General features: G+C 43.2%; 1 protein-coding gene across 3 annotated transcripts in view; it reads left to right on the plus strand.

The window, feature by feature from the left end:
* FGD3 (FYVE, RhoGEF and PH domain containing 3) overlaps positions 1 to 19,045 on the plus strand; it is a 191,171-nt gene extending 172,126 nt beyond the window's left edge. For all 3 annotated transcript variants that reach the window (XM_084633492.1, XM_084633491.1, XM_084633493.1), the window contains 3 exons: positions 2,792 to 2,944; positions 10,305 to 10,445; positions 17,659 to 19,045. In XM_084633492.1, coding sequence (XP_084489618.1) covers positions 2,792 to 2,944; positions 10,305 to 10,445; positions 17,659 to 17,883 — 519 coding nt within the window. In that variant the 3' untranslated portion in view covers positions 17,884 to 19,045. The remainder of the gene's footprint in view (positions 1 to 2,791; positions 2,945 to 10,304; positions 10,446 to 17,658) is intronic.
* The last annotated feature ends 839 nt before the right edge of the window (positions 19,046 to 19,884 follow it).

Raw genomic sequence — 19,884 nt, forward strand, 5'->3', positions numbered from 1 at the left:
CGGCAAAACAAAACAATGGTGGTGTAAAAGGCCATGAGTGAGTGGTTGAGGAGACAAATGTCACACGTCTGTGGCTGAAAGGAAAGCTGCCTCTGCACCTAGGTGTGTTTTGTATCAAGTGTCCCAAAAAACAACCTTGTTGACCAGGGTTTCCTTCACATAACTAGCATCCCTTAGCCACTGACCAACAGCAGAATAAATAGCCTGGAACACAGCTCTTCTAGATCTTTGTCAGCAGCCTTTTGCTGCAGGCTTCCAAGTGCCTTCTTCTTTCTCCTTTTCTGAGAGGAAACCAGCCATTTTTTGGCTAGGGTAATGAGTTCCAGCTGTTAGAAGGCTACAGGGGCCCTCAATATTCAGTGCTAAGGTGATGGGGTTGCATTTCCCTCAGTGGCAAAACTAAATCAGGGTGCTTTTGGCCAAAGAGGGTGTCCTTCTGTGCTTGAAAGGCCTGGAGAATCCAGCACATGAAAAATCCAGGTGCTAGAAGCATAAGGCCTGGATTTTAAAGGAGCCAAAGGGAGTTAGGTGCCTATCTCCAATTGAATCTCAGTGGATACCTGATTCTCTGAAGCTCTTCCAAAAATCCCAGCCCAAAATTACATGAGGTTGACTGCCTTATTGTGGCTTGAAACCTTCCTTCTATGACATCAGTTTCATGGTTCCATGTTCCTGGTTTAACTAGTTTAGAATAGTTAGTGAAATAATATCAAGTTTTTGTAGAATGGAGATAAATTTGGGTCTGAACAGACAGGTAAAATGTGTAACTAAGAATATTAAAAGCCATTCGTTCTAAAACATTCATCTCAGGAATCCAAATACTGTTACAGTGGAAGAGACATTATTATTCTGGAGTCAGCTATCTTGAATCTTTGGAGTTTTTAAAAATAATTATTAAAATAAATACACTTTCTTTGGTATTTAAACTGTTACATCAAAGCTCAGTTTTAAAAGAAATCAAACAAAAACCTCCCCGTGGACAAAAAAATAATGAGAATTAAGTTATTAATAATTTAATGTTAAATAAACAATTGTTGGTTATGCAGTGTTTTCTGGTGTGGGTAGTAGAATGCAAATGAAAGGAGTTAATTTGCCTCTAGCAAAGACTATTTAAAAAATGTTAGTTTGCTTTTGTTTGTGCATTTCAGCAGAATGATGCTGCATTCAACACTTGCATATGGTGCACTGAACTGGAGCAATGCAATGCTTTGTGTAGTAATACATATCTTGTAGGCATACATAAGAGAGCATACTATTGCGACTGAAGAGCATTCAGACTCTGTTGTTGTGTAATAAAATGGGATTTGAAGTTAAATCCTGCTGACTGCTCTTGTAATGCACATAAGTGGTGGATCGCCTTCTGCTACTGCAGTTAGTACCATGAGACTGCAAATTTGAAAACCGACTTCACTGCTCCGTAGTGGGATATGGAGTCAAGGGGCCATATCCTCCACTTTGCCAGGTTCACCTTGCACCAAAACTTAAAGCAGCTAGAGGTTTGTACAAGTATACTTACTCTGCAGGGGGAATCTCTGCTGACACAAAGCTGGCTGTAGCATCTCCTTTATCAGCTGTGTTGCCCCTCCTTTACCAGCCCTGTTGCCCAACTCCATCATCGCCTGTGCTGGAAATTCCACTGCCCAGTGTGAGGGGAGGCAGGGGACATATTGGGTGGGGGGAGGGAAGAAATTATGTTAGGAGGAAAGAAAAGGAGAGGCAGTATGATGGAGCAAGGCTCCATTCTGCTCCATTCACCACTGGTGTTCGGTCTCTACGGGACCTTATGCCAGCAGCGTAATTAAAGCTGCCCTCCATGGCCAAGCAATTGAGAGACCCCCTCATTGGCCTCCCTGGGAGCTTGGGACAGTGGTGGTCCCAGCTCATGAATTCAAACCCAGCCAAGATTAGTAGTGAATGACAGTTGCTGCCATTTTGGCAGCTGTTCAGTGGGCTACGTGAATTAAGTTGGTGCTTTTTGCTCCTGCTGGAGAGATGGGCACATAAACACAACTGTGCTCACTGCATTCCTGTGCATAGTTCCAATAGACTGAACTACCCTCTTCCTCTCGAGGAGGATGGTACCTTGAGTTGAGTAGTTAGGTTCATTGCTTGGGGTCATACAGGGGAGCTGTGCAGATAAACAGACGAGTTGAGTCTCCAGCACTGTAAATCCAGCACTTTTCCCAAGCACTGATTTCATGTCAAGTTTAATTGCTTGTTTGGGCCAAACCAGAAAAAAGAATGGAAAGCCATAAAATCACTGCCTCCCAGCCCAATGTGGCATCAGGCAGATCATTATATGCAGTGGATAGTTCTCAAAATTCTCAAAAGTGACTCAATTTTTGGATGCTGAGCTCCAGACAGCTCAAAGGGGCCTGATTTCTCAGACAGTGCTAAGCACCAAGCACCACCTCCCACCCACTGTGAAAATCAGGCCTCTTTAAGGTATCTCAAGCTGGGCACTCACGATCATTAGGCACTGAAAACTTAAGATTATTATAACTCAGACCTTTTATACGGGAACAGAAAAGCAGATACCTATCAGTCACTTTCTGAACGATTAGAAACACAATGCAGGACAAAAAAATCCTTTATCTCTGATTGAGGGAAGTGGGGTGTCCCATCTCAGACCTTGACCTACGTAAGATACTGAACATCTGTCAATCTGTCTCATCCTTGCATTAGTTTGCAGGATTTTATTTCAGCAATTTATCTGCAGCAAAGTGATTGTAATAACAGGGATTATATTTTCATAGTTGCTGAAGAATGAAGTATTATCTTTCTGATACAGGTTATTTGTGCAAAATGCTCTGAATTTAAGCCACTTGCAGATAACAGCCGTCACAATCGAGTGTGTAAAGACTGTTTTCTGCTGTCATCAGCAGTCCCGTGCAACGCAGGAGCTGAATCTATGGGAGAACAAAAGAAAAAAACTGCAGTCGAGGTACAGTTATCTTGCTAATAAGCTTTTAACATGCTAGGTGCCTGAAGAGGCTAGTTATTTTATACGTTATTAAATCCCTTGGAGTGTGCTTTTCTCCTTGATCTTACACCCTTTTAGTAGGCTATCACTCACAACGTACACCTGACAAACTGGCACTTGTCAAGCTGTATGGACATACATTGTGAATCTTATTTTCAAACATGAGTTTTGTACTTTTCATGCAGGGATACACCGGTTTTGCAGGGAAATTTCAACCCCCAGGTTTTAAATAATTGGCCTGCTGGGACATTCGATTCTGTTCAAATGAGTGGCACCTTTCCCAGCTTGCTCTAGGTGTAGCTGTACAGACATCAGATCTGTTTCCATGCAACTTCTCTTGTTCCTGTTCTGGAAAGCTTTGTGCTCTTGACATTTCACTTTCCTACAAAATGCCAGTGCAATTGACCATTTTTCTCAGTGATTCATGCAAAGGCATGCCAAGCCATTTTTAAATGAAAAATCCTGTGTGTGAAACATCAAGCAGTAGTAGAGTGGGATGGCCACTGTCTTTGCAACTTTTCTCTTTGGGGCAGACGGAGTGAGCTGTGCTCTGCTCCATGCTCCACCAAGAAATAAGGATGATCGTGTGCTTAAGGCCTGGTGCTGGGAGTGGAGGTGTCATATGTGTTTAACTGTCCCTCAAGGAATACTGCCTGCCCTACCATATGCCCTGGCACAGAGGTGTGCTTAGGTGTGTGATGGGGGTGGGAGGAGACCTGACTACAGTGCTTTGAGCTTTGGCTATTCTGGCTGCAGAGCAGCCCTTTGACTGTTGTGGGCAGCTGCCAGAAGTGAGAGCAGTTTCTTGACGTTTCTGATTAATGGAATTCTCTGTTGCCTAGGTGCTCTACCTCAACTTTGTAGCTTCATCTTGGTCCCAAATCCTAGAGGTGCAAAGTGGGGTAAGGCCATAGGTGCACGCTCCCTTCCTGAACTGTGTCTTCTGCAAGGCACAATGAAGTATTTGGCTCTGTGGCTTGATATCGTCAAGCTGCAAAGTCTCTGTTATACCATGCACCTGTGATTACAGCCCAAGAATAAAATTGAGTATGCCCCAGTATTTCATGCAGTATGTCACAATAACCTATCAATGCCATTTCAGCAGAAGTATCTGCCAAGAAAGTTAAAGCCTGCACCTAAACAGCAGAGAACTCTGCTAATCCTAAAAGTCAGAAAGCTATTTAAAAGCCAGTGAAATGTGACCCAAGGCTTTACTTCAGAGAACAGATTACTTACTGTAAAAATCCAAGAAATGGAGTAGTTTTCATTCACATGCTCAGACTTTTAGCTCTGTGCTAAGTCTTCAAAGAATCAGGTAAAATGCAATAAAGGTGGTAACTACACAAAAGAGAAATATTTGAGCAAGTCTGTTTCTTCCCTTCCTTTTTTACATAAAACTTTGTTAATGAGCTTAATAACAACTTGAGAGCTTGCCACTTCACAAGTGCTATTACAGATGCCAAAAATCCTCTAGAGCTTTTTTCCGCTGGAAAGGCCAATACAGTACAGACATTTTTTCAGTCACAAAAAGCTTTTTTTTTCCTTTTGTCACATAGCCTTAGGATATGGTTCATCATACTTCCTCCCATTCATATACCAGAGTCTCTGCTAATTATAATGTTGGAAAAAAACTGGGTTTCTAAACACAGGCTATAATGCAGTCCAAAGAGCATCAGTAAAAATACTGCATTTTCTTAACTCTATCCTTCTCGATGTTCTTGTTCGTTGATTTTTTTTTCCATTCAAATCAAGACATTTGCCTAGTCCACACTAGGGTAATTATCCTCCTAAAGGAGGTATGCGGTGCACAGAATATCTTGTGCATTTCCTACAGGAGAGAAGATTGTGCATCTTGGTGCCAGCCTATGGTGAAGCAGGCTAAGTGGTGAACCATGGAATGGTGCCAGTTTTCCAGGCCCTCCTTTACCAAATGACCGCCTACAAACAAACCAAATAGGAGAAAGTTACTTACCTGTAACTGGAGAGTCTTTGAGATCTGTGGTCCCTATCTGTGTTCTACATATGGGTGTGCATGTGCGCCATGCGTCTGAGTCCAGAAGTGTTTCTTAGCAGTGTCCGTTGACCTGCACGTGTGTAATGCTTCCCCTCGTACTCCAGCTGAGGGTATAATAAGTAGTGCAGGTCGATACCTCTCTAGTCTCCCTCTTACCATCATGGAATCCAGTCTGAAGCAGAGGGGATGGAGGGCGGGTAGTTGAATACATCTCGAAGAATCTCCAGTTACAGGTAAGTAACCTCTTCTTCTTTGAGTGATGGCTGCTGTGTGTATTCCACACGTGGGTGGGTGACTCGCAAGCAGTGGTTAGTGTGGAGGTGGGTGCGAGAATACCAATGGAAGTGCAATCTGCAATATAGCTTGGCCTACTGTGGCTTCTGTAGCCACTTGTGCAATGGCATAGTGCATTGTGAACGTGCGGATGGAGCACCACATTGCCGCACGGCGGATGTCTTGCCAGGACACATCCGTTAGGCCAGTGTGACAGCTTGTGCTCGCATAGAGTGCGCCATGACTTTATCAGGTGGGGGTGTGTTGGATTGGTTGTAGCATTCATAGCTGCACCCCGATACCCATTTGGACAAAAGGGCCATTTGGCAATGGTCGCAAATAATGAAGGCAATGTGCAAAAGGGTGGAGTCCTGTGTAGGCAGCATGCCAGTGCATGGCAGATGTCGAGGGGCATGCAAGCCTCTCTTAGTGAGGGAAGCATGTGGTTTGGGTTGGAAAACCAGCAGGTCGATGCTCTGATTTAGGTGGAATTCCGACACCACTTTTGGGATGAATTTGGGGTGGAGCCACAAGGATACTTTGTGCTTGTGGGATATGGGAGTGGGGGTGCGGTCCATCATTATGGCTGCTATTTGCTGCCCAGTCTGGCTGAGATAATGACTGCCAAGAATGTCACTTTCATTGAGAGATGGGAGAGGAAGCGTGTTGCCAGCAATTCAAAGGGTGGCTTCGTGAGGGCAGAGAGAACGATATTAAGGTCCCATGGGGGTATCCGTGGTGGTCAGGCCTCAATTATGGACAAATAGGGAAGGTGGCCCCCCAAAACAATGTGGGGCGGCACAGGTGGCATCGGGGGAGGTTTGTGGGTCTCAACCTGCATGTCAAAACTGATGTTTTGCCTGTTGCTGGGAGAGGGTTGAGGAGATGGTTGTGGTGGAGGCAGGGAAGCATGGCTGTTGAGATCGGGGTCGCTGACATGGGGGTTCCTGCTGACGTTTGTAGTTAGCCAGATAAGGAGCATATGGGCACAGGCAGAATGGTTGCCTCTGATGTCTGCATCTTGGGGACGGGGTATATATACCGAGGGACCGTAGCATGGCTCTGGAGACCTTCAGTGGAGGGATTCATCCATCTTCTCGTGGAACAATTTGTTCTCGTCAAAGGGCAGACCCTCGATTTGGACATGCCTGGGGAAGCCAGACGATTGTGTAGCCACAAGTCCCAGCGCATAACAACCCCACATGATAGAGAGTGAGAGGACGTGTCAACCATGTCCACAGCTGCCTGGAGGCCCACCTTGGCGACCAGTCATCCTTTTGTCTAGCAGTGCCTGGAATTGTTGCTGTTTCTCAGGCAGCATCTTGTCCTTGAATTCTGCTAGCCTGGTGTAGTTAAAATCATACTTGGCTATCAGAGTCTGGTAGTTTGCAGTCTGGAACTGTACTCCCGCCAAAGAATATACCTTTCTGCCTAGCAGGTCCCTCCTCGTTGCCGCCCTGTCCAGAGGAGTAGACTTCTGTGAGTGCTGGCATGCCTCTGGCGCTGCCGTGTGGACAACCAGAGAGCTGGGGGGTGGAAGTGTAAAAAGAAAATCCGCCCTTTAGCAGGTACGAAATGCCTCTTCTCTGCCCTCTTCAGTGTGGGGGCACAGGAAGCGGGGCTGGGCCATCCTGCCCATGTTGGTTGGAGGAAGCCATTGTTAATGGGTAGAGCTACCCCAAGAGGGCCCCTGGGTAGGAGGATGTCCAGGAGCTGGTGTTGCGGGTCCTGAACCTCCTCCAATGGGATATCCAGGTCTGCTTCTACCCCTAGAGCAAGTCCTGGTACTGGCGATGGTCGTCTGGCAGAGAGAGCCTTGTCAGGCAGTGAGGATGCAGCAGTGGGACCTGGCAGAGCCAGCTTTACTGGTTTGATGTCTGCCTCTTCCTCATAAACCGATGGCGCTGATGGGCGAATGGGGGACGGTTGATAGGATCCCTAAGATGGTGGCTGGCGTTTGCAGTAAGGATCCCAGTGTCCCCAGCGGAGCCAAAAAAAGGGTCCGTCAGATGTGGTGTGCCCCATGGATAGTGATCCTCTGTTGCTGGATCATATGCCAGGGAGTAAGGCAGTCTGTGCTATCAGCCGGGCTTTGGCATGACATCAGGGAGAACGAGGGTTCCGGCTCCAAGAACTCCTCTGACTCTGAAGCTGGTTCCGGCAAAAGTGGAACCACTGGTACCGGAGGGCTGCGGTGTGACAACAGAACGGGTTTCTGTGGCAGTAGCAGAAGAGTTTTGCCCTCTGGAGTAGGGATGTTGCGAGTGGTGGAGAGGAGTGGAGACTGCTGATAGGGTACGAGCGGCTCCTCTGCTGATAAGAAAGGTTCTGAGCATCAAAGAGTCCGCAGTGTGCCCATGAAGATGCCAGAGGGTCCTGGCAGCATCTGGGAGGTGCAGAGGTACCAGTGGAGTGGGTGGAGCACGTGCCAGTGAGTGTTCTGGATGTCTGGGTACAGGGGTTGTCGTTGGTACCATTGGATCATGTTTGCGCCTGGCCTTACCCTCCTCACAGGGAAGCTTGGGCACTGGTTCAGCCAGATCCGTACGTGACATCTCACCTGACCCGGCCCAGCTTGGGGAAGAAATGCTTGGGAGCAGTCCGCAGCAGGGATCTGCTTTTGTGCCTGTGAAAGTGTTTTTACTCTCATGCCGGGACTTGTCCTTGGCTTTCGATACTGATGGTTCCGGGGCGTGCAAGGTGCAGTGAGGGGCACTCAGCGTCGGTTACAGTCACTGTACAGGGTGGTCCGCCGGTCCCAGATCTGAGTGCCTTAGTCTCAGAGCTTCCTCCATCAAGTTCTTAAGGAAGCAGAGCTCTTGAGCTTCCTGGGTTCAGGACAGGAAGGACATGCAGATGGAGCAGCGCACTGTGATGTGTGCCTGGTCCAGGCAGTAGAGGCACCATTGGTGATTGTCTCTCACAAAGAATGAACATGGGCAGGAAACGCAGTTTTTAAATCCCAGAATCTCAGGCATAGTCCCCCAGGGAGGTTGGACAGTCCCCAAACAGGGAAAGAAACTACACTAACTAAACTAACTCATCTACCTACACTAGAAAGACTATCTACAACTATCTACACTGAATGAAAGGTAGATCACGCTCTTAGACAACTAAGGAAGGAATAGGAGTTCTGATTCAGGCCATGCGACGGTAAGAGGGAACTGGGGAGGCATTGACCCACACAACCTATTATACCCTCAGCCAGGAGCATGAAGGGGTGCACTACACAAGTGTGGGTCAACGGACACTGCTAAGAAATGCTTCTGGACTCAGGCACATGGTCACATGTGCACTCACATGTGGAATATACATAGGGACCATCACTCGAAAAAGAACCACAACTAATAGTGTGATGAACAAGGCTGGTGCAGAAGGGAAGGCTGATGGATTTCTGAGTTTGAGGAGTATGGAAGGATGGTATCCTGAGGTACAGGTACTGGAAAGCCATTTTGCCCGGGGTGGGGTGGGGGTAGGGGGGCAGAATGTTTGTGTATTAATGATCAATATGCTTTGACACTCCTTGGAGGGTACCCAGGGCTGTGAGGCACCTTGCTACCACTTGCCCTTAACATGAGGGAAGTTTTTTCTGTGCCTACCAGGGGTCAGCTCCCCAGCTCCACAGGCATCACAAGCACACGCCTCCTGGCCTGGGCAGGCCTCAATCTGTCTACAGGTTGGTGATACGGGTGTGTTCCAACCCTCGAGCCTTCCTAGCGTCCTGCTGGAATGTCCAGCCCCTGGTCCACTAAACACTCGCAGAATACAGACTTGCTGCTCCCAAAGGAACAGTACACACCAGCTTACCAATGTCAGCTCAGGATCACTGGTCCACTTGACACACAGCACTTAGATATGTTTATAGTGGAAACAAGTACCAGAGAATAGAGATTCAAGTGATATCAAGTAAAAGTATTTGAAACAAATGGTTACATGTAAAATAAAATTGTCACATGCCTTTTATAACCTAATCTTAATTAACAAAATACTGTCTTGCTGAATGAAATGTAGCTCACCAAAAGTCTCCGCAGTGTTTTCCAGGCAGGTTGGCTGTGACCCTCCTTTCATAAGACAGAATATGCTGATAGTTCATCTCCTTGATGAAGGATCCCGGGTGTACATCAGGACCCCCAGTTATACCCTTCAAATCAATTCTCTTCATTCATAAACAGGATGCCACCCCCTGCTGTTTTTTTCTGCAGTTCTCTCACGTGAATTCAATTCTCTTCATTGCTCAGTAATGCAAATAGACTTACAATGACCAGCCAGAGAAAGAAGCATCTACCAGCCCCTGCCTGAATGGAATGTGTTACCACCTTTTGGTGACCTGTCTTAATTCTTGTACCTTAAGAACATAGTTTTCAGTGCAGGTACATAACTCCTTAAATATCATCCATCCATACATTTCACTATGATTATGATGACCAGTAAACTTCTGCCTCTTGGAAGAGACCTTATGTGCCATCCTTTGGCAAACTAGTATGTAGATACCTGACCCAGATGATTGCTGTAAACTATAGTGTGTATCCCTTATGCCCTCTGCCATTAAGAGGTCCCTGGCCCACATATGCCTCAGTCATACTCTCGTACTCTCTTAACATTGGTGTAAAAGGAACTACTTGATGGTGAACCCAGAGCTCTTACACATCCTTGCAGCTGCTCTGTGCCTTTCTGATGGAGTTCACTTGTGCTGAGACACCTTTTTCATTAATTTTAAATCTCCTCCCAGCCTACTGGTGCTAAGCAAGAAACAAGCTGTATCATCTTAATTGCTTTTCTCAAATTACACGGTGGAATTTTAACTCCCCAGTCATTGAGAACAATAGTTCAGCACCTAACTCTGAGTACCTAGGAACATACTATATCTTGATGATACATTATGCTAATTAAACTCTTGTACAGGTATGAACTACTCAGCATTTGCCCTTCTGAATCACTTGGCTGTGTATGACTAAATATTGTACTTAATGTATAATTGTAAGTATCCGGACCACATAAGCATCCGTATAAGCAGCTCCTGTTTTCTTTTTACAGAAACCAAACTTTTTGGCAGCTGAAAACAGCCTTTTCAGCAGCCGCCTCCTGTTCCTAGACAAAGGGAAGACTTGGTGCAAAATGTGTGTCACCATCCCCAAGACTGAACCTCTTGTCTTGTATCTACATGGAGGAAGTCAGGTAAAAGTGATATTAGCGCTGAGTGACATCCGAAGCTAGAAGCATAAGTTTAAGTATGTCAATCTGCGAAATAGGACAAAGGATTTGGCTTACTTTCAACAACAGAAATTAATTTGGCAGTCTGAATTTAGCACAAAGCCTCAGAGATTTCAAATTTCCTTCTTATCTGGAGATGGAGCTTATGAGATTTTAAGCAAATGTCTAGGCTCACATCTCTTTCTAAAAAATATAGCAGAAAAGAAGGATAAATCAATGATAATTATTTCAGTTAAGATTTATATTCCTAAGGTTTCAGAAAGGCGTATTTTCAAAATAGATACTAAAAGGGTTAATGACCTGTTATATGGAAAATACATAGGACTTAGAAAATACATAGGACAGCAAAGTGTTTCTGATAGGATGGTGTTGCTTTAATCCTTTTTTGATTAATGCTATTCCAATTCTGGGTTGATGTTAGATGGATTTACACAAATTCAGATGTTCTGAAGGATGGGTGAAGTGAACTCTGTGAAATGAAAGCCATATGTCTTAACAGCATCTGCTCTAGGGCTGATGTTATTTTTTTTTAATTGTTTCTTTGAAAATGATTGGGGGAATACACTGTGGTAAGTTAGGTGCTTACTTATGCAATGTACGTTTTTTAAAACAAAAGTTAAATTTTTTTGCAAAGGTACTCAGACTAAATGTAAGATGATGAAATCAAACCCTCCATTATTGCTGGAAAAGTAGAACGACCATGCTGAAAGTAGAAGTCCTTCAGATTTAGCTGTAGTAGCACAGCTCCACATCTCATTTATTGTTATGTGCCAGTGGTCTTGTTTTAATCTGTGTTTGGGGGGAGCATTTGGGCCAAATTCAGCTCCTTGTTTCCACTGTGCAACTCCAGAGATGTCAGTGGATTTACTTTTGGTTGGCACCAATTTATCTAATAGTAAATGAAAACGTATCTTCTATGGGTGATGTACTGTGAGTGCTTTATTTTCCTTAGTTATTGTGACTGTGTGTTATCCATGTGTTGTAGAACTGTAGGAAAATAAAGCTTCCATATAACACGTGTAAATATGTGTAGCTCACCCTCAAAGACATGCATTCTATTCATGTCCTATTGGAATGGATTTTTAAGCTCACTTTTTGTAGTGTTTTTATGTGTAATATTTAGGAAGCTGGAAACTTCAACTGAAGGATATGTGTATATGATATTGGCTTTGCTTCAGCTGGAACTCAAACTGTGGAACAGGGTAGCCTTCCAAACCATTTTACAGGCACTCAGCTGCCATATTTCCATTCTAGCACCAGGGCCTGCATAGCTGAAATTGTCAGTTTGAAAAAAGAAATCACCTTGGACATGAGACTTAAATGAATACAGCAAAACCTAACCTTTAGATCTCACCTGGAGTCTGTTTTGGGTAGAAGAAGTTTTTAAAATAGTGCAGAAAATATTGTTTCCCATAAAAATTAGACAATTGAAGTGAAATTCATCCAGTGCAGAGTTCCAGCATGATTTCTGTGTATCACTTGAGTCTCATTTAAACTCAGGTTAAGTGGAACATAGGCCTTACGTGATGAATTTCTCTGCAATTTCACCTTCAGGGGACATTATATGTTATAGGGTTCAATATGAACTAAATCCTCTGTTTGGGACAAGTGTTGCCCCCTTCCCTTTGCAGGCGTAGGGTGCCCTGAACGCAGCAGAATGGATGTATTTCCCCTCTGCAAGACTGAGTGGGATGTAGGGACCTCCCACCAGAAGTCCCTGTGTGCTGCACAACTCTGTTGTCTTCAGTTTCTACATGTACCCCAGTGCACAGAGGGGCTTGGGGGAAGAGCCCCAGATCTATTGACCTTTTCTGCTCAGAGGCAGAGTACATCATTTCCAGAGCATACTGCAAACAGGAGGCTGCAGTATTTGCTGCAGAGCAGCTCCACTCCCACAATGTGACTTGGGAAGAGGATTTCTGTCTCTTATCACACAATCCAGTGTCTCAGCACCGCACTAATAATTCATATCAGACAAATCAGTTCCATTGGATGCACAGCAGAAGAGAAACAGCTATAACATGCAAAACTTTTCAACATATGTGGGTTGGGGAAATGAAACTAATGCCTGGAGACTGGGGGAATTTCTACATAATCAAAGGTTTCAGAGTAACAGCCGTGTTAGTCTGTATTCGCAAAAAGAAAAGGAGTAATTGTGGCACCTTAGAGACTAACCAATTTATTTGAGCATAAGCTTTCGTGAGCTACAGCTCACTTCATCGCATGCATACTGCGTGCATCTGATGAAGTGAGCTGTAGCTCACGAAAGCTTATGCTCAAATAAATTGGTTAGTCTCTAAGGTGCCACAAGTACTCCTTTTCTTTTTACATAATCAAAGGCACCATATTCTTTCCTCCTTGCCCTGCCACACTTAATCTTGAGCTATTCTGGGGAAGCGGGTACCTTTCACACTAGGCATTAGTTTGATGACTGTATAGAACATTCATTAAATCCAAAGGTGAGTACTTCTGACTATTCCAAATATAGGATAAATCACCCCCCAAAAAATCCCATACAGGGCAAGGTTAATCCAGCTCACATTCAGTAACAAGAACCATAGATTTCCTATCAGAAATCAACAATTGCTGGCTGGAACCATAACAATGAAAATGAGCCCTTATTTCAAGATAGCATCCCCCCACCCCCTCATGTGCTTCCCAGCACGTTTGGCAAACTGAAGGGAAACAATTACAGAGCAATCTATTCCGCATTCCCTCATATAATCCAAATGTTCAGTATAATTCCAAATGATATATTATACAATGTACTTACATTATCTGATAATAATAAATAAATAAAAGCTCTCCAATTCAGATTAATAGATTCCACAACAATTCTTAAATGTTATTTTCCTGGACATCACTAGTGTTTTAGATGGCAATCCATTTTGTATAACACTCCCATCCCATCCCTCATAAATCTCCTTTGTGGTATTGCTACTTATGGTATACAGAAATAACAAGGCATGAGATTAGCAGTGGTGCCCCCCAAATTTTCATAGTTTGTAAGTGCCTTTTAAACATTTAGGACTATAGGAGGCACCTCCTCTAATTCCTGATATATAGGATCCTTGACCCTAGCTGCTGAATAAGATATATAGCCCTCCCTCTGAGGCCTACAGGAGTCTTTTCATTCACTTCCGTGGGTTTGGGATCAGTCCCTAGGTGCACAGGGAGCTAGTAGGGGGAAAGGTAAGGAATTCTTCAAGGCATTGAGACTCCACAAAGGTGTGTGTGTGGGAGACCCAATAAAGAAAACCCATCATTAGGAATCTTTATATCTATTATTATTCATTATTGCGGCCAATGGCTTATTTTCCCTCTATTTATATGTAACTCCTCTTAGCATTAATGGGAGCTATGCTAGTGTATTCAGAGGAGCTAAAATGGTGCTCACTGACTGAGAGAGCCCCGTTAGGAAGTGGACTTGAGTTATTTGCATGAAATCCCAAGTCCTGCATGTTGTAATTACCAACGCCATAATGTTAAAAACAACAAATAAACCTACGGTTAATGTTCAAATTACTAGAATCCTACAGATGATAGACAGTAACACCAAAATGGTGCATGCTGCGTGTGATTAGTGACAACGCTCGATACCCGTTTGATTTTAGTTTAACACAGTTTTATCTATCATTTTGCTAGGAGAGAGAGAGAGAATTCTCTTGAGTTCGATTTGATAATTTCTTGCTACCATGTAATCCAAAGTATTCCTTTCATAAATGTCACAATACACAGCAGGCCACATCCAGTAGATGTTTACAAATGGCATGTGAAATGCACCGCTATGCAGATGACCAGCATGGCGAGGCCTAGGCTCCGCATAACGCTCAATTTAAAACTTAAACAGGAAGGATGCAAGTGGTGCACACCTAGAAATGATGGGATAATACGAAGTGCAAGAATTCTAAAAAAGCTCCTGAACCCTTAAAGAGAACTGTATATATGTGCCCTCAAGTAAGGGCCTGATTCTACAAGGTGCTGAGTGCCCTCTATTTCCACTGACTTCCATTCCAGCAGTCAACGGGCAGGACTAGCCCCTTATAGATTAGTGTTGCAGCTGCACAAAGGTAACCCAGATTCCCTTCCTTTTGTTTCAATAGTGTCCACAACCTTGGGCCACCCAGAAGTTTATATACAAAAATACACACACACAAAGTAAATCTACTTAGAGAAGAAACAAACTGGTCAAATTAAAAGAAAAAAAAAAAGATACATGCATTGTTAACTTTAAATGTGTCTGTTAGTATTGTGCAGGAATAGCAGATACAGCCCAAACATCAATTTATTCTTACACTGTACTTCCGGACTGCAAAAGAGAAGAATTTTCCAGTGCTGTCAGTGACCTTCAGTTTAATCATGATAAATATTTAATCCTTATTTTCTTAAATGTTAACTACGAGATCAATGAAGCAGACCTGGGGCCTGAGTCTGGCACGTCTTCACTGCTGCGGAAATGAATGTGCTTGTATTACACCCACAAACCCTGTATTTGCTTGCTTCAACTAGGCCCATGCCACCAATGTATATCACAGAATCAGAGAACATCAGGGTTGGAAGGGACCTCAGGAGGACATCTAGTCCAACCCCCTGCTCAAAGCAGGACCAATCCCCAACTAAACCATCCCAGCCAGGGCTTTGTCAAGCCTGACCTTAGAAACTTCTAAGGAAGGAGATATCACCACCTCCCTAGGTAACGCTCAGTCTGTGCATGCAAATACAACGGGTGCATTGTTTTGTAGCTACAGCTTAGGTGTCAGTGTCTAGAAATTTTCCCTGGATTGATATTTCACAATAACGGTGCATCTAAAATCAGAACCAGATACTTCGATCTTTTACGGCCATTTCACAGCAGTCTCCCAGTGCAGTGCTACCCTAATGCACATGGACCTGCCCATTGAAGGATACTCCCTATGAAGATGAGTTCTAGGTGGCATAGAGCCATCGTAACAGCTTTTTTGTTGCCACTCCCCAGTTATAGCCATGGCTGGGGTGCCCCAATGTTCTGATATTTCCCTGCTGCTTGAATAGTTCCTTGGGGCCTTTTGCTGTTGGTGCAGTTTACAGTAGCATTCACACTGTTCTAATCAGCTTTAGAAGACCAGCCTTGTGCTGAGCCATTTGAGACCTGGAAGCTGCAAAGCCGCTTTGTCCTTCTCTCCACCCCCTCTTAGCTGGCCTAGAGGATTGAGCCAGCATGTTCAATGAAGAGGTTAACTTCAGCTTTACAAAACCAAACTCGAGTTGAAGTAAATCTTGCTCGTATAATACTATTGGTATGCAAATCAGGCTTCACATGCTAATTTAATAAAATGAGTTTTATCTCCATAACTATGTATGCTCACATACATTGACTGCATGAGATGCTACACGAATTTGAATTCAGGTGTTAAACTTTTAAGATCACCCCAAATCATATAATCATCCCTTGGTACCAGGGATGGAATTCCCTTATAAACATGCTTTTGGCAGGATAACCTGCTCTAACATTCTCCCCATTTCACAGATGCTATGGCACAGAGAGAGCTCAAGCCCCAACTTTGGTGTGTAACATTTAGGCTGCTAAGTAAAATGTTCTGATTTCCAGAGGTGTGGAGTATCTGCAGCTCCTGCTGAACTCCTGTAGATTGAGCTCCTGGGGCTGCTCAACATCTGTGGATTTAGTCATTTGGCTTTAGGATCCCACTTTTGAAACTCCTGGCCTATGTCACTGGACAAAGGCCACAAATACGGTCAGGGTCAGCTGAGATTAGACTCTTGCACTGTCTCCTGCTAGGTCCACTAGATCATGGTGCTCTCATGCTATTGAGGTGCCTCCCCTTGTGGCTCAGCAGAGGAGTTGGTTCATCCTCAAGCACATGGATGGTAGTGAGCTTATGGCAGCCCTGGTAACATCAGTGCTATTCCTTCAATCTCTGAACTCGTCTCCAGGGTCTTCTCAGAAATCCAAGAATCTCTGGGTCTGATTTTTCTGGACTCCAAAGCTGTGGAAGTGTGAATAAAGCTTTCAACCCCAGTGATTGGTGAATGAAAGCTGGGATTCTTCTGTGTACTTCTAGGATCCCCCCACAAACTAGAGGAGAACTACAGTTATTCTTTGTTGCTTGCAAAAGCCAGCTCTGCGTACATGACCTCCAGTTAGCCATAGGGATATCTTGTTGGGATCTAGGAGAATCGCATTTGGTCATCCTTGGTTGGAAGCATAGACTGAGCTAATATAATGTTTGAAGAGGGACTAAAGGCGGAAAATACCAGGTTTCCAAAGGAGTGTAGTCATAGTTGAAATGCTACAGAAATCCCTAGCCACTGCCTGAACAGGGAGAGTCTGTTAAATGAAAATAAGAACCACTGAATCATTTAAAAAATAAAATCTAGATTTAAAACCATTTTTGCTGTACAGGTCAAATTCTGTGTCAGCTTGTACCCTGAGCTATTGCACTGAGCTCAGTGCAAGTCAGCTGTTGCACTGAACTCAACGCAAGTCAGCGTAGAACGTGGCCTGGGGTGACATACGGTGTGCACCCGTGTGTGTATATAATACATGTAATTATTTGTTATAAAACAATATAAGAAAGGTTTGTCACCTAATTAGATACAATAAGGGTATGTCTGCACTTTGAGTGAAGGTGTAATTCCCGCTGGAGGAGACATGCCCATGCTACCTCTCAGGGAGCAAGCACACTAAAAATAGAATGCAGCTGCAGCACTGGGAGGGGCTACTTATCCGTCCAAGACCCTAGCTATGTACTTGGGTTGGGGTGGCTGGCCCCTCCCACCTCCATAGCTGCATTTTGTTTTTAGCACACCAGCTCAATGAGGGCTGGTGCAAGCATGTCTCCACGAGCTGAGAATCACTCTTTTTCCCCCCCCACCCCACTTGACGTGCAAACGTACTCTAACACGCTTATAAAACTGTGTTTTGAATTGCCATATGGCACCCTAGCTGTAGGTTGTGACCGATGGTATTTTCTTGGTGTTTTGAGCTGAAGTGTCCCCCTACCTGTTGCTCCAGGTAGATCTTAATTAGAAAACCATTGGAAAATGAGTTCCCTCAGATCATTCTTACATGTTGGTGAGAGGAAGCCTTTATATTCTGTGCATTGCCTTTTTTTCCCCTCTATTTCAAATGCTATATTTTGGAGGGGTTTCACCTTTGCCTTTCCCCCCTGTGTCTTAGGATGGGCAGACTCCACGTGCTATACCTCTGCCTGGATACGCAGTCAGTTTACCAAGTTCTGGTGAGAAGTTTGAAGTGAAGCACGTTTTTAAGCTTTGCCAATCCCAGCAAACTATATATTTCAGTGCAGAGGATGAAGAACAGCAAACAAAATGGATGGAAATTCTCACCAAAGCAGCTAAAGGGGAGACTGAAGATATAGCTGAAGGAATTGGTCACCTGTAGAGCAAGCTCCATTTAGTTTCTTTAGTACATGCTATAAACCATCACTTGAATTCAGTATTCATAGCACTTTGAATCTGTATGGCTTTATATTTTCATGAGTCCGCATAAGAATTTCAGTGTTTTCTCTGCTTTCATTGTACATTTATCACGTACAGTGCTAGCTGTCTGGCATATATTATGTTAAAGGAAAAAGTAATTGTAGTTGTTGAAAGTGTTTATGCTGGTTTTACATAAAAAGACAAGGAGAAAAGCATTAATTTTATCAAAGGTATCAGAAAACCATCAGTCTCTTGTTTTCCTAAATGTATATTTTTTCAATCCTTTCAATTGCTGTTCAGTGCAGGATGTGTATAGTCTGTGATTAGTTATATAAATGCTGCCTTTAAGGTAAATGTTGTAAAGGCTTGTGGCTGGCCACTGACATTCCGTTCTCTGTCCTTTCCCTTCTGATAAAATGGTCTTTGTGAAATGCAAGCAATGTACTGAATTTTTTCTTTTGCTAAAAGTGTTTGTCTCTGCTATTTTGAGATGACATGTTCACAAAATGAATACTGTAGAAGAGACTTCTAATAACTACTGCAAACCATGCAGAAAAGAACATTGAGAAGCCGGATTAATATTAATCACTTATGTATAATTTTTTCTCTTTTGAAAACACCTTCCTTATTTCATTTTATGAGCCCATTTTAATGTAAGTGAACAAACATTTTATACTGCAAACTGGGATGTGACCAATAAACAAGAACATTTTTAGTATACACCGTACAAAAAGGTGACTTTTTTGTTGTTGTATTGGTTAACTTTAAAGTAATCTGGGATTTATTTATATAATTTGTAAATAATGTTACATAAGTATTTTAAAACGTTTTAAAGGTTTTGCGCTAATAACCGGATTTAGTTCATAGAATAAGAGATTTGTATTAATTCAATTTGTAATTTAATTTTCCTGTTTACCTGTATTTGTTATTTTCACACTTAAGTGCTTATCTATTTAAATAAAATCCATGCAGTTAACACCTGAGCCAGATCTCCAAGATACTGAAAGCTTTAGATCAACATTTAACATAGGTATAGTATGAGAGTAATGTCTATTTCTAGTGATAGCAATCGTGTAGTGCTGATATGCAAGGAGAAAAATGAATAAAGTGTCACATTACTGTAATTTTAAACGGTTTCATTTAACATTTGTTTCCTCTTCAGACTTCTACATTTTCTAACTGACATTTGTAAAAGAGGAAAGCTGGTCCACGTAGCCAGAGTTTGTTAACAGTGTCAAAAATTAAGGTTCTGCACCAGTGAGTATTTCCCTTATAAAAAAAGCCACTCTGCTGACAAAGGATTCAGTTGTTTTCTACTTTGAATGAATGAATCCCTGTCCGTAGCTTTAATGGTAATCAAGACCTACAGTAGTAAAAAATCAAACCCATACACGTAATGAGCTGCCCGTACAGCTTCATGCAGTTGTGCCCACCATCACATTACTGTGATCAGAGCTGGTCAGAAAATGGAAAATCTTTTTTTTCAAATGTTCTCAAAGTTATTTTTGCTGTGCAGGTTTTGAAAAGACATTATTTTTTTATTTAATTAATTTTTTAATGAAAATTTTTTTGTTTTGCAATATGTCGTTGCTCGCCCCTTTTTTTGCCATCAAAAAAGGGAAGGAAGAGAAAAAGACAGGTGACAAACCAAAAGAGAGAAAAGGTGATTTTTTTCCAGCTTTATCAAGAAAACAATCTTAAAAAAAAAAAGAAGAAGAAAAAACCCAACCCCCCCATGAAAATTTTTTTTATTTAGAGCTGGTCCACATTTGACAAAATCCATGTCTAATCATCCTAAATTCCTCAGCTCAGCACCTCCTCAAATGCTCTGAAAGCATTTTCTGGCGAATCTGGGAGGTCAGCATATGAGTGTACTGGCAGGCCCAAAGGGGAAATGTGGCCCAGAGTCAAGGATCCCTCGCAGAGAATGCCCTACCAGCAACTATTCCCATTTAAAATGAGA

The sequence above is a fragment of the Lepidochelys olivacea genome (assembly GCF_965140295.1).
Source record: "Lepidochelys olivacea isolate rLepOli2 genome assembly, chromosome: 7".
In the NCBI taxonomy this organism is placed as follows: Eukaryota; Metazoa; Chordata; order Testudines; family Cheloniidae; genus Lepidochelys; species Lepidochelys olivacea.